Source organism: Blennius ocellaris (genome assembly GCF_963422515.1).
Source record: "Blennius ocellaris genome assembly, chromosome: 7".
NCBI classification, from domain to species: Eukaryota; Metazoa; Chordata; class Actinopteri; order Blenniiformes; family Blenniidae; genus Blennius; species Blennius ocellaris.
Genome location: NC_137656.1, coordinates 29,595,942 through 29,610,045, shown reverse-complemented (window position 1 = coordinate 29,610,045; position 14,104 = coordinate 29,595,942). Strand labels below are relative to the sequence as shown.

Below are 14,104 nucleotides of genomic sequence, written 5' to 3'. Positions count from 1 at the left end.
AACCGGTTCTGATCATATTTATCAGACAGGTTCCATTTTGTTCATGTTCACGATAATTCCTCAGTCCAGACTGAGGTTAAACATGGAGTTCCACAGGGTTCTGTCTTAGGTCCTATAATTTTTACTTTATACATGCTTCATGTAGGGAATATCATTAAAAACTACTCCATTAACTTCCATTGTTATGCAGATGACGCACAAATCTATTTATCTATGAAACCTGACGATAATCACCAACTTTCTAAACTAGAAGCTTGTCTTCAGATATAAAGGATTGGATGAGTCGTAATTTCCTATTCCTGAACTCAGATAAAACTGAAATTATTACATTTGGGCCAAAATATCTGAGAGACAAATTATCTAAAGATATAGTCACACTGGATGGTATTACTTTGACCTGCAGTACCAGTGTGAGGAACCTGGGAGTTGTTTTGACCAGTATTTATCCTTTAACTCACATTAAACAAATCTGCAGGACTGCCTTTTTTCACCTACGCAATATTTCCAAAATTAGAAACATGCTGACTCATAGTGATGCCAAAAAACTAAAACACACATTTCTTACTTGGAGAGTAGACTATTGTAACTCCCTATGATCAGGGTGTCCAAATAACTGCTTAAAAAGTCTTCAATTAATTCAAAATGCTGCAGCGAGAGTCCTGACAAGGACCAGCATAAGAGATCACTTCACTCCAATACTAACCTCTCTTCATTGGCTCCCTGTTAAATCTAGAATAGAATTTAAAATCCTTCTTCTAACCTATGAAGCTCTTAACAACCATCTTATCTTAAAGAACTGTTAGTCCCGTATCTCCCAAGAAGAACACTTCGTTCTCAGAGTGCTGGCTTACTGGATGTTCCGAGGTTTTCTAAATGTAGAATGGGAGGCGGAGCCTTCAGCTCTCAAGCTCCGTCTTGTGGAACCAGATCCAGTTTCAGTTAGGGAGGCTGAAACAGTCTCTACTTTTAAGGCCAGACTCAAAACTTTTCTATTTACTAGAGCTTACAGTTAGGGCTGCTTTAAAACTCCCCTCCCGGCATCTCTCTCTACCTCTCGCTCTACCTCTTTCTCTATCTCTCTCTCTACACCTCTCTCTACCCGGACCAGGGTCTGTTTCTCACCGATTACCCGAATCAAGGTTTGTATCTCCCCACCCACTCTATCTGTCTGTCTTCCCTGTCCTCTCCTCTCCTCTATCCCTCAATCTATCTATCTCTCTGTCTTCCCTATCCTCTCCTCTCCTCTATCCCTCAATCTATCTATCTCTGTCTTCCCTATCCTCTCCTCTCCTCTATCCCTCAATCTATCTATCTGTCTGTCTTCCCTATCCTCTCCTCTCCTCTATCCCTCAATCTATCTATCTGTCTGTCTTCCCTATCCTCTCCTCTCCTCTATCCCTCAATCTATCTATCTGTCTGTCTTCCCTATCCTCTCCTCTCCTCTATCCCTCAATCTATCTATCTCTCTGTCTTCCCTATCCTCTCCTCTCTTCTATCCCTCAATCTATCTATCTCTGTCTTCCCTCTCCTCTCCTCTCCTCTATCCCTCAATCTATCTATCTGTCTGTCTTCCCTATCCTCTCCTCTATCCCTCAATCTATCTATCTCTCTGTCTTCCCTATCCTCTCCTCTCCTCTATCCCTTCACCCCAACCGGTCAACAGAATGCCGCCACCTCTGAGTCGGTTTCTACAAAGGTTTCCTCCTGTTAGAGAGTTTTTCCTTTCCATAGTGGCAAATAAACCTGCTTGCTCATGTGGATTTGTTGGGTTTTTCTCTTTTCTCTGTTAAAAGCACCTAGGACTGACGTTGATAAAATACAATGATGTGTTGTATTTGGTGCTATATAAATAAAGTTGAATTGAATTGAATTGAATTAAATAATTCACTGATTATGATAAGTCCTTTATCTGGGAATCTTCTATCTGGGATCAAACTTATACCCCTGTACATGAGCAGCATGTGTAAATACGGCCTCCGTAGAATAACGTGGCAATCGCATGGAGATCGTACGTTGTAAGCACGTACAACTCACTTACCACATGTGCAACATAGGATTCACGCAACCACTCACAGCCAGGCATGGCGTACAGGCAGTCAGGGGCAGCAGGGCTAGCACTGCGAGCCCTGTCAAAAATTATTTTTCTTTTTTTTTTTATAATTAAAAAGTGATTCTGAAATCTGCGCCGGAATCAATTAATGACTTTAGCAACTTTATCCAGAAGATGACTGGTCATATTTTGGGGAGCTCAAATTTCCTATGTCCTCAAAAGGCATCACTTTCCTCTGCTGGGGCCAGCAGAAACTGCATTGCTTACCTCTGATCGAAGCTGCTATTGGGTTAAAATGTTGAGTGACAGTATCATCAGCCAATCAGATTTTGATGTGTTATTGATGGAACGCCTCAGGGTCAGCAGAGTTTCTAGTGCTGGTCTGGGTGTGGTCATTGAAATGAGCTTGACTGATTGGCCCATGGGCAGGAGGTGATGATGAACTATCATTATCTGATCATCTGGAAGTGATTTAACAGCAAGATTGGATGATGCGTTCGCGGACCTGCTTCAGGGCCTTTTTCAAGGCGCCTGTTTGCAGAAGAAATGGAAATTATGAGTAGAGGAAGATCGACATGAGAAATGATGATCTAACTCAGACCAACAAAGGCTTTGTGCAGCATTTTACAGCGGGATGGATTTAATCTACAAGTGATGGTGAGTGCTTTTTTTTTTTTTTTTACTTTCTCTGGAATGGATTGGCGCTGCTGTTGGCATTTGGGGCTGTTTTTGATTGTAAAGTGGTTTTTCCCACACAATCCTGACGACCCACCGCAATTAAACTACATCGTCATTCACACAGACAGACAAGCGCACATCCATGCATGAAACTCGCACTGTCCGAACACTACGCCCCCCCCCCCCCCCCCCCCCCGTGCATCCTGTGTGTCCACACTGGAAGAATATCTGATGGTGTTGCTGCACAGTGGTGTCTTGATGTATTTTGGTTGTTGCTCAGCTGTCGTGTTGGTGTGGATTAAGTACGATTAATAATGACCTTACATTGGATTCAGCTTGTGTTTTTACTGTAGGACATAATGCGCGGCTGCTGCATTGGCTGTATCAGCATCGGCAACAATACAATTATTTTTGGTGGGGGGGGGGTTACTGCTGGCCCTGACTGAAACACCAAATACTTACACCTTGTGCTACCGTGTGAGTGACGTGCCTTCATGTACTTCCTCCCTGCTCTTGCCACTTCCTACCCACGTTTTCAGAAACACGTGGTGGCCGTAGCCTCCCCAAAAAACGTACAGACTACAAACATGCAGTGTGGGTTGTGACTCTGGCTTAAATCTGGTGCTCGCTGGTGAACACCATCTCGACCGTGGTCGACCCATAGAGAGATAATTAAACTGAGTTCTGCATGACAACATGACAAACATCATGGACTTGATCTGCTTTATGCTTTTTATTAAACATCAAAATATTATATTGCAATATGCAATGTGAAAAAAATGTGGCACTTTGAATTAATAATTACATAAATCCATCAATGGACTTTATTTCAAATAAGATATAACTGATGGTAATAAAGGTATTGATGGCTGGGCCCAATGTTCCTCATCTCTTCTAGGTTTATCAACAAAGAAGACTTTATACAGACTGGATGATGCCTTTAAGCTGCAGCAGTGAGTCGGAACCAGCAACAGCATTGATACGATCAATATTCTTTGTTTTTTAAGCATTTCTGTCTTCAGAGTTTCCTTGCACATGCATTTTGCTATACATCTTACAGTTTCTTTGGAAAGCTTTTTTTTCGTTTTGGTTGAAGTGATTTCATAGACGGTATGGCATGACGCATCAAGGTTTTCAAAGTGATGGATGTTACCTGACAAGAGTCCGACATGCCGGCACTTCCTGCCCTCACTGTGTTCCCTGACTGTATTCAGAGTATAGCCGTCGTTTGAAGGACAGTCAGAGAGACAGAGAGAGGGAGAGAGAGAGAGTGGTGCACCACAACACCCCCCACCGCTTCACAGTGGGACTCAACATGAGAGCCGCCAAGTGCACCGTGTGCCTGGATACGGTGCACTTTGGCCGCCAAGCAGCAACCTGTCTTGGTGAGTTACAGATGTGTTCACCAGGACAGACCTGAGACCAACCATCCATATTACCTCCATGTAGCTGTATTCTCTATATTCTCAATGCTATCCCAATCGAGGAAAGCATTTTTTCCTTTTATTTCCATTCTTCACTCACTTCAATTGGTTAATTTTTTTTCCCATTCAGCTAAAATACCAGAAATATATGTAGATTTGGAAGTGAATTACAAATACTCATTTTTCTATATGAAGTTAACTAGTATTTTTCAGGCATGTAGATAAATTCATACGTATATATAATTGACACCATGTAATTCATTTTGGTTCTGTTATTGTTGTTCTATATTTGGTTTGAATCAATATTTCAACCCTTTTATCTGCATTTTGTAGCCAACAAGTTTATTCTTTTAACAGACAAACTTCCTGTGTCAGAATAGAATACAATAGAAATACTTTATTAATCTCAAATGGACATTTTTATACAGCTACGCTCCCCAAAGAATAAATAGAATAAAAAGTTATCATTTCAAATAACACGGGATACAAATTACTAAAAATAAGTAATATTGGATATTCATTTCTGAAAGCTGTAACTGGGAGCAATACAAGTATGGGAAGACAGGAACTGACAGAAAAACCACAACGAATATTATATTTGTTCACCATTGTGTAAGTTTATATACATTAAATATATGCTATTGACAATGCAATTAAATGCAGCTGAACTTTGAGTAGTTTCTGAGAGAAGCCCTCATTTTGTTCTTGTTCCGATGAATAATTTGAACAGTTAGTTGTATGTGTAGGTATTTTTCCAACTGCTTTAATTATGTTATGATTAAACAGGAGGAGATAATGCTTCATAAGTGATTAACACTATGTGATTAAAAGCAGAAAGCCAACTTTAAGAAAATAGGAACTAATGCAATTTGCTTCAAGATGCTTTTTTTTAAATCATACAAATTTAAAAATATTGTTGATTGTCCTATATTTGTACATTAAAATTATCAAAAGCAATCAAAAAGCCAAAAAAGAGCATTTGTTTGCATTGCAATTAAGTTTATTTATATATTGAAGTATGTGTCTTCATTGGGTTCATGAAGTTTTACAGAAGGTTTCCATTAAAAATCTTTGATAAAAATAATTACCAAGCCGTTTCTCCTTTTCTATCTTTTTTACTTTTTTTCCAAACTTGCAACTCATGACAAAACCACCCCATTTATTGTTTTACCATGAATCACAGCCTGAGTACATGCTGAAAACATCCTACATTTGTAACTCTTTATCCATAATATCCTCATTATTCTCATACTGAATTCCTTATGTTGCTAATTTAGAGATATTTAAGGATTGAACAGCCTTGTTTATGAAGCTTTTTGCTCTGATGTGACCAAACTGAAGTGATATATTCATGCACATGTCATTTTTATTTCTAAACACCCCTCTTTGTTAAGAGACCTCACCGCTTTGCTTTTGGGCTGGTGGTGTCACAAAGAGGTGTGGAGAGAAGATGGGGTGTGTCGTATCACTTTCTCTCTCACATACTTTCTTTCTCCTCAGAATGTCACGCTTTGTGCCACCCAAAATGCTCGCCCTGCCTTCCGGCCACGTGCGGAATGTCGAGCGACTGCTCCCTGCACCTGTCCGAGGGCCTGTGTCGAGATAAAGGCAGCTGTCCGGGCCAGCAGCTCAAAGAGGCCAGTGGACACATGCACCTGGAGGGCTGGATGAAGCAGCCCAGGTTCGTGAGGCACCAGACTGTACCTTTTTCTCAAGTCATAGTACATCCATCTCTCGAAACGCTTCATTCATTTGGGTCTATGGTTTACTTTAACCAATCCCAGTCGACCACTGGGGAAAGCAGATAACTTCCTGGACAGGTCGATGGTCACTCACAGGGAAAACACAGAGACAAACGCACTCACGTTTATACCTTTGACCAAATTCAAAACTACTGCTTGACCTCACAGACATGTTTTTTCGTACTTTGCAAACTGAAACCAGCTTGGTTTGAGATGGTGTTAAACACAGATGGACAGGAACAAAGAAAAGGAAATGGTTCCTGAGAAAGCGAAGGGATTTGCACACGCCTCCATTTAGAGCGCCGTCTGAATTAATGACTGTTAATACGGCGTGGATTAGATGCACCACGGGGAGCTAAAAGAGCATTGAAGTTGTTCTCTAGGCCCTTTGCAAAGACAGATATACATCGTGCCTGTCGTTCCCTCTGCTAGTGAGTTGAGCTCTTTGGTCGTCTCTCTTCATGCTCCTCGCTGTGCCATTTCCTTCCGCTGATCAAGCAGAGTGATGTTAGAAACCTCAGCCATTTTCAGGCACTCTCTATCAGGCTTTTGTGACGTTTCCGGCAGAAATGGTTGAATTCAGTGTGTCATCTGTGCTGCTTTTTGTGTTTCCAGGAATGGGAAACGAGGCCAAGGCTGGGAGAGAAAATATATGATCCTGGACGGGACTAAAATCTCTGTCTATGAGATCGAGCCCAGAGAAGGTTTTACTTGAATCCCCAAAGTCAGCAGACACAGATTTGAGTCCCTAAATGAGAGCAGTGGTAATTGATTTATTATTTTTATGTGATTCTCAGACTCTGTGAAGCCCCTGGAGGAGTTTGACCTCTGTTTGTCAGACGGAGAGGTGTTGGTTCACAGCGCAGTGGGAGCGTCGGAGTTACCGAACACTGCCAAATCAGGTGAACTGGTTTAATAGTCCACTCGTTTTCCTTTTATTTTATTTTTTTATTTCACACTCAAAATATACTTCTCAACCTGTTTCTTCACTTGAGACTCAACGTGATCCCAAAAGCTACGATAAAATACAAATCCTCCAACAGGAAGATATAGTTTGAGTTCTTTTCTCTTACTGACATGTTTCGGCTGCAACTGCAGCCTTCTTCAGAGCGTCATTACTACAACTCCAACTATACGTAGTCAGAACAACAAAATTAACATAATCCAAGTATGCAACAGGAAGAGTTTTACAATGAGACTTTTGTATTTGTATTACGTTTGTATGCTTTAGCTATAGTTTAGGTTATATACTGTATATACGACGGAAGCATTGGTACTTTTATTTTAAAGGCAAAGTACAAGTTCTAACCTTTAGCTACTTGCCGATACCAAGTACTGAGATGAGTGCTGTACATAAATAGACATAAAAACCTAAAAAAGTGAAGTGTGAAACAAAAATCTTAATAAAAATCGATTAAAACAATAAAATGGCAACAATAAAAACAGGAGCAGTCTCAAGCTGAGATAAAAGCCAAGGAATGAAAATGGTTTTAAGATTACTTTTTAAAGACAACAAACGTCCTTCTGAAATTTTAAGGTTAAACATGTCTCTGCACTTGCTGTCATTTTGGTACCTTTATAGAAGCCAACCCACTCTGGATGTGATGATTAGAGTCATGCTCATTGGAAAAAATGTCAGAGAACAGAATTCCTCCTTTATTTTCACATTTGCAGCAGTGATTTCTACATTATTCTCAAAATGACAGAGAATCCAAATACACACACAGATGCAAAACCCCATACTTGAAAGTAGAAACTACAACTCTGGTACAAAATTACAACTTGAATACAAAGCTGCAAGAGAAAAAAAAGTTGCTGCAAAAAGCTCAAATCTCAAAGAGAAAAGACACAAAAAAAGTTTACAACATGAACTCAAAAGTCATAATATAAATCTAAAATGTGCAAGACAGATCAACAGCCAAGAAAATGTAAAATCTACAAAACAACTGCAAAGGCTGCAAGATAAATACCAAGTCACAACATAAAACCACTGAGCCAGTGAGTTATTGTTTCTGCTTTGACATGAAAGTTCAACGTCGTGTCGTTTTCATGTTGCGACCTCCTTTTCTCTTCTAAAACATGATCCGGGTTGATGTCCTATGTGTCAGATGTTCCCTACGTGCTGAAGCTGGAGTCTCGGTGTCACACTCCGTGCTGGCCCGGCCAGGCTCTGTACTTCATGGCTCCCAGTTTTCCAGACAAGCAGCGCTGGGTGGCAGTGATGGAGTCGGTGGTGGCCAGCGGACGAGCCTCCCGGGAAAAGGCAGAGGCTGATGCAGTGAGTATCTCTTGTGCAGGTCAGAGGTGTCAGTCAGTCACTCACTCACTCACTCACTCACTCACTCACTCACAACGTGAAGAGGAGTCACGTCTGTGACAGCGGTCGCGAACTATTATATGGAGACAGATTTGAAAGCTTCACAGATATTTTTTTCCTCTCTCACAGGTGTCGTTAATTGTTCCCTTCTTCTCTCCTCTCCTCTCTCTTTCCTCTCTCTTTGTCTTTCTCACTCGTTTGTTGCTTTTCCATCATATCACACCATATGTCCGGTATATGGGCACGTTTTGCTGATTTCTACCAATCCCATTGTGCTCCATTGCACACAAAGGCTACTGTGTCCAAAAGACAAATGATTCTGTCTCCTCTGGTCCAGGTAAACAGATACAAAGATGAAGACACAACACGCACACACGCACACTTACACACACCCACACACCCACCCACACACACACTCACACATATGCAGCGCATCCTTCACGAGGCACGCAGTGTTGGCGCATGTGTCTGCCCATTGTGTTTGCTCATCCTCCCCTCCTGCTCTCCCCTCACCTGCTGGGATCACTCCTCACACTCCTCTGCTCCACCCTGTGCAAACTCTGTTCATAGAGGAAAAACCTTGAATTCTCTTTACTTCTTTTCATATTCTCCCCCTGTCGTCCTTCTCTTGTAAACCCACAGTACACAAATCCTCACCAAGATGTCTGATCATCTTTGGGTCGATACCCTGCAGCTGTCAGAGATCAGAGCGCAGACATGCTCGTGGACTTGTCTGTGTTTTCTACTCTGAGGCTGGGACCCAAGTCACTTGGCCAATCACACACTGGGTGGTTGGAACACTTTTCAAATTCTGAAGACCTAAAGTTAATTGCACTAAAGTCATCAGCAATTCATAATTTTATGATCCCACATGAAAGATTTCATGCAATCAAATTAACGTGCAAATGAAATATTGACAGCAATTTTACTGTAGCGAACAAGAAAAACCTTGAACAAGAGTGAGAGCTATTGATTTACTACATTGCTTGGTCAGAATTAATAAAGATATAAGATAAAAAGACAGACAACTATAACCAAGAAATGCAGCTGATGTGAGCAGGAATCACAGATCAGGTATCAGAGATCCTGGAGGAACACTCAACACTTGAAGCGTGTTGAGTGTACACAGCAGTGAATATATACGTACCGGTAAGTGGGGGTACTGAAATAAGAAAATCTCAGTGAATTTATCTAAGTAGGGATGCACTGATACAACTTTTTTTTAAGTACAAATACTAGCCTTTAGCATCTTGCTAATACTGAGTACTGATACCAGCACTTATTAAATCCCATTAATTCATTGCTACATTGCTGATGCATGACATTATGTAATCCTCGCTGAGTCATATTGGGATCTTTTACGAGTTAAGAATATCGGTGCACCACATTGAAGTTTTCTAACAGTCTAAACCTAAAGCAGCTTAACAAAGAAAACATCTCCAAGTGAAACTGATCTAAACTAAAGTAGGATTCATCTTTAAAGGTTGAACCTACACACAAAACAATAGAAAGCGATGTGATCAGAAGGGTAACTAAAGGTAATAAGATGCAATCAGTCTCATGTGACCTGAAGCCGACCCTGGCGACTGACTTGTGACTTGGTCCCACCTCCGGCACTGTGAAGCCACCAGCCCCTCCTCAGTCCTCCTCCTCTGCTGCCTCTCCCCCACCGGAGCTCAAGACCAGGCCTCGGTCCGCCTGACTGCTCACTGCTGTCTGCTCTTTCAGAAGCTGCTGGGAAACTCTCTCCTGAAGCTGGAGGGAGACGACAGGCTGGACATTAACTGCACCATCCCCCTCACAGATCAGGTACCAGCCTTCATTCACAATACATTTTCCAAAGTATAACTGCCTGAAATGGAACCATCATCTCCTCAACCTTGATGCTTTGTTGGCAGATTGTTCTGGTGGGCTCTGAAGAGGGCCTCTATGCTCTGAACGTTATCAAGAACTCCCTGACTCACATCCCTGGCCTCGGCTCCGTCTTTCAGATCCACATCATCAAAGAGCAGGAGAAACTGCTGATGATAGTCGGTGAGACTCCCGGCTTTAAATACATGCACACGAACAATCGTTCAATCCTCATACATGAGCAAACAGGCTCAGTGAAGCCAGAAGTGGGTGACATGACAGACAAGTGAGAATTCTTCACCATATAAATTCAAAGTCTCCACGATGTTTTTGCCAGATGTTGAGCAAAGTGAATCTCATAAAAGAAGTGCAGATGAATGAAGACCATGCTGATAAGCTCAAGGATAATTTTTAAATTTTTGGCTCGTGCGGCTGTGGGTGGTCTTCAAATCTTAATGTTGGTGATTTTATCCCTCATTCAACACACTTTAGGGCTGATCAGACCTGATACTAGTATCGGTGCATCTTATTTGAAACTCCTTCCCAAACTCTGAACTCCCAGCTGTGACATTTTTATTTTGAAAAGATTATAAATTATTAGTAAGCAGCAGGATTTGCATCATGAGAGACTGTTGAGTTCATTCATCTCATTGCTCAGTGTTTCCCATAAATCTAAAAGGCCAGTATCAGTCACCATAACGAGCCTCATCACACACAAGCAGTTTAAGGAGCTGTGAATATCATGCAGCACTGATGATTTGAAAGGCCACAGATGCCACTCTTATTGAAAGTAGTGAATATGATGCGCGTGATTGCCCGTGACAGCTCCGTGACGCGTTTGTACTGATGCGTCAGCGACGTATGGTGTCTGTCTGCAGGAGACGAGCGAGCGCTGTGTCTGGTGGAGATCAAGAGAGTGAAGCAGACTCTGGCCCAGTCCCACCTCACCCAGTCTGAACTCACTCCCTACATCTTCGAGACGGTGAAAGGTTGCCATCTGTTCGCTGCCGGCAGAGTGCGTCCACATCTCTGTGATGGAACATCAAAGCACATTTCTTTTTGTGACGTTGGAGCTCTTTGTGAGTGAAACACTGTTTTCCTCTTCACAGATAGACAATGGCCCTTGTATATGTGCTGCCATGCCCAACAAAATTACTATCCTTCGATACAACGACAATCTCAACAAATACTGCATCCGAAAGGTGAGTGAATGTTCAGGGCAAAGAATTGAAATAAGAAAACAGCATGTAAACAAGAGGAATGTGTCTCCATGAATGACAATCTAAACACACTGAATATGATATCAGGGTGGTGTGATCGACTCCTCTGTGTGTGTGTGTGTGTGTGTGTGTGTCTTCTGAACTGGCAAACAAATGGAACATGTGTCACGGTTCACACTCAGAGACTCAGTTGCGGACAGAGACACGGCAAACAGGGATTCTCTCAGAGTTCTTTAATAAATGACGGGGCAATGAACACAAACCAAAAAACACAAGCAAGCAGAACTCCAAGAGCCAGAATTACAGACGTACGGACTTTACCTAGAAACAACAAACTTAAACCCAACCAAACAGAACTCCAGAATAAACAATACAGAACCACTACACAGGCTAAGGAACCACCCCAAACAAACTATCAGGACCCAGTGGGAGACTAAGGGAGCACACAGCCTGGTACGAAGCAGAGCGGGATGAATGGCGTGGTCGACACTGGAGACCAACGGAGGTGGCGTGTGCTGCAGCCAGAAGGATGGTTGTCAGGGAGTCTTGTTGTGCTGAAGCTGTAGGAACGGGGCAACGAGCTGAGTCTCATGCAGGAGATCGGTGCAGCAGGGTGGGTCAAGAGCTGCAGCAGAGGAGAGAGACTTAACGCAGGACAACACAGACTGAGGCGAGGTCAGGCAGAACAGAGTACAACTAACGGTAGGTAGTTTTACGGCCCGACGCCGAGTCTTCATCTGATGCCAGCTTTATAGAGAGAGGTGCATTGTTGAGAGAAACCACACCCTGTCGCAGGTGAGAGCACTCAGGTAATCAGCACTGCACTCCTCCACAGCATGCAGCACACGCCCACCTAGGAAAGAAGGAAAAGAGGGAGGGGGAAGGGAAAAAATGCTGCCACTAGGCAGAGCCAGAGGTGGAGGTCATGACAGTACCCCCCCCCCCTCTATGTGCACCTCCAGGTGCACAAGTGAAGCGGTCTGGCCGTTGTCTTTTCAGATTGCGGATCAGCTCGGGGTCCAGAATTTGGCGACGGGGTACCCAGCTGCGTTCTTCAGGGCCATACCCCTCCCAATCCACCAGAAACCGAAGTCCGCGACCCCGTCGGCGCACATCCAACAGGTGTCTTACTGTGTATGCTGGTGCGTCGTCAACCATCCTGGGTGGTGGAGGGGGACGGACAGGAGGGGCCAGAGTGCTCTCTCTGACAGGTTTTACCTGGGACACATGAAAAGTCGGATGGATCCTCATGGAGGCAGGAAGTTTGAGCCGCACAGAACTAGGGTTAACAATCTTGTCTACCTCAAACGGTCCAACAAACCGTGGTGCCAGCTTCCGAGACTCCACCTTCAGGGGAAGATCCTTTGCCCGGAGCCAAACCTTTTGGCCTGGCATATACACTGGAGTGGGAGTGCGTCTGCGATTCGCCTGTTGTTCCATCCTCTGGTTTGACTGGGTTAGGGAGGCCCTGGCCTTCTTGCACGTTCTCTCGCATCTCTTGATGAAGACCTGAACGGATGGGACGGCAATCTCCTCCTCCTGAGATGGGAACAGTGGTGGCTGGTACCCGAGGGAGCAGTGGGAGAGCAATAAGCCAGAGGAAGAGTTAGGCAGCGTGTTGTGAGAGTACTCTACCCATGGAAGCTGAGAACTCCAGGCAGTGGGGTTTTCTGCCGTGACACATCTCAGCAGGGTCTCCAGGGACTGGTTCGCCCGCTCCGTCTGACCATTTGACTGTGGATGAAACCCAGATGTTAGACTAACTGTGGCTCCCAGAGCCTTGCAGAACAGCCTCCACACCTCTGCCGTAAACTGAGGTCCATGGTCTGACACAATATCCGCCGGTATTCCATGGATCCTGAAAACTTGTGTCACCATTGTCTCAGCAGTCTCTTTAGCAGAGGGGAGTTTACGTTGAGCGATGAAATGTGCCGCCTTAGAAAACCGATCGACCACAGTTAAAATTGTAGTGTTACCATCGGAAGGAGGAAGTCCCGTAATGAAGTCCACCTCAATGTGTGACCAGGGCCGGTGTGGAACAGGTAAAGGCTGCAGTAGACCAGAGCTGGGCTTGGTCGAGGACTTTTGACAGGCACAGACAGAGCAGGCAGCGACAAACTCCTTGGTGTCTTTCTCCATGGTGTCCCACCAAAACCTCTGCCTCAGGGCAGCTCCAGGATGGCAGGTCAGACGAGACGAGTGGGCCCATTGGAGAACCTGTGAGCGAACAGAGTTAGGGACAAATAGGGTCCTGGGTGGACCAGTACCTGGATTGTCTGACTGGTCCAGCGCACTCTGTACTAGGTTCTCGATCTCCCATGCCAGAGAGGCAACTAGGCAGGTCTTGGGCAGGATGGTGTCCGGTTCTCTGGACTGCTCCTCCCTGGAGTGCAGGCGGGACAGGGCATCCGGCTTCACATTCCTGGGTCCGGGGCGGTACGTGAAGGGGAACTGGAAGAGACCAAAAAATAATGCCCAGCGAGCCTGTCTCGAATTGAGCCTCCTGGCGGAGCGGACATATTCCAGATTCTTGTGGTCCGTCCACACCACAAACGGTTGTTCCGCCCCCTCCAACCAATGTCGCCACTCCTCCAGGGCCATCTTCACTGCCAGCAACTCCCGGTTTTCAACATCGTAGTTCCGTTCCGCTGGGGAGAGACGACGGGAGAAGAAGGCACATGGATGTAGCTAACCATTACTCGGGCTGCGCTGAGATAGTACTGCTCCCACACCAGTATCAGATGCATCCACTTCGACGATGAACTGCAGCATTGGGTCGGGTTGAACCAATATTGGTGCTGAGGTAAACCGGTCCTTCAATG

At 44.1% G+C, this 14,104-nt stretch overlaps 1 protein-coding gene across 1 annotated transcript in view; it reads left to right on the top strand.

Moving 5' to 3' along the window:
* The window catches only part of citb (citron rho-interacting serine/threonine kinase b), a gene marked incomplete at both ends in the record, with an annotated part of 183,710 nt that overhangs the window by 131,555 nt on the left and 38,051 nt on the right, over positions 1-14,104 (top strand). The window contains 10 exons of the mRNA XM_080499233.1: positions 3,943-4,113; positions 5,653-5,833; positions 6,510-6,598; positions 6,692-6,796; positions 8,003-8,172; positions 8,504-8,548; positions 9,940-10,020; positions 10,110-10,245; positions 10,941-11,077; positions 11,172-11,264. Coding sequence (XP_080355359.1) covers positions 3,943-4,113; positions 5,653-5,833; positions 6,510-6,598; positions 6,692-6,796; positions 8,003-8,172; positions 8,504-8,548; positions 9,940-10,020; positions 10,110-10,245; positions 10,941-11,077; positions 11,172-11,264 — 1,208 coding nt within the window. The remainder of the gene's footprint in view (positions 1-3,942; positions 4,114-5,652; positions 5,834-6,509; positions 6,599-6,691; positions 6,797-8,002; positions 8,173-8,503; positions 8,549-9,939; positions 10,021-10,109; positions 10,246-10,940; positions 11,078-11,171; positions 11,265-14,104) is intronic.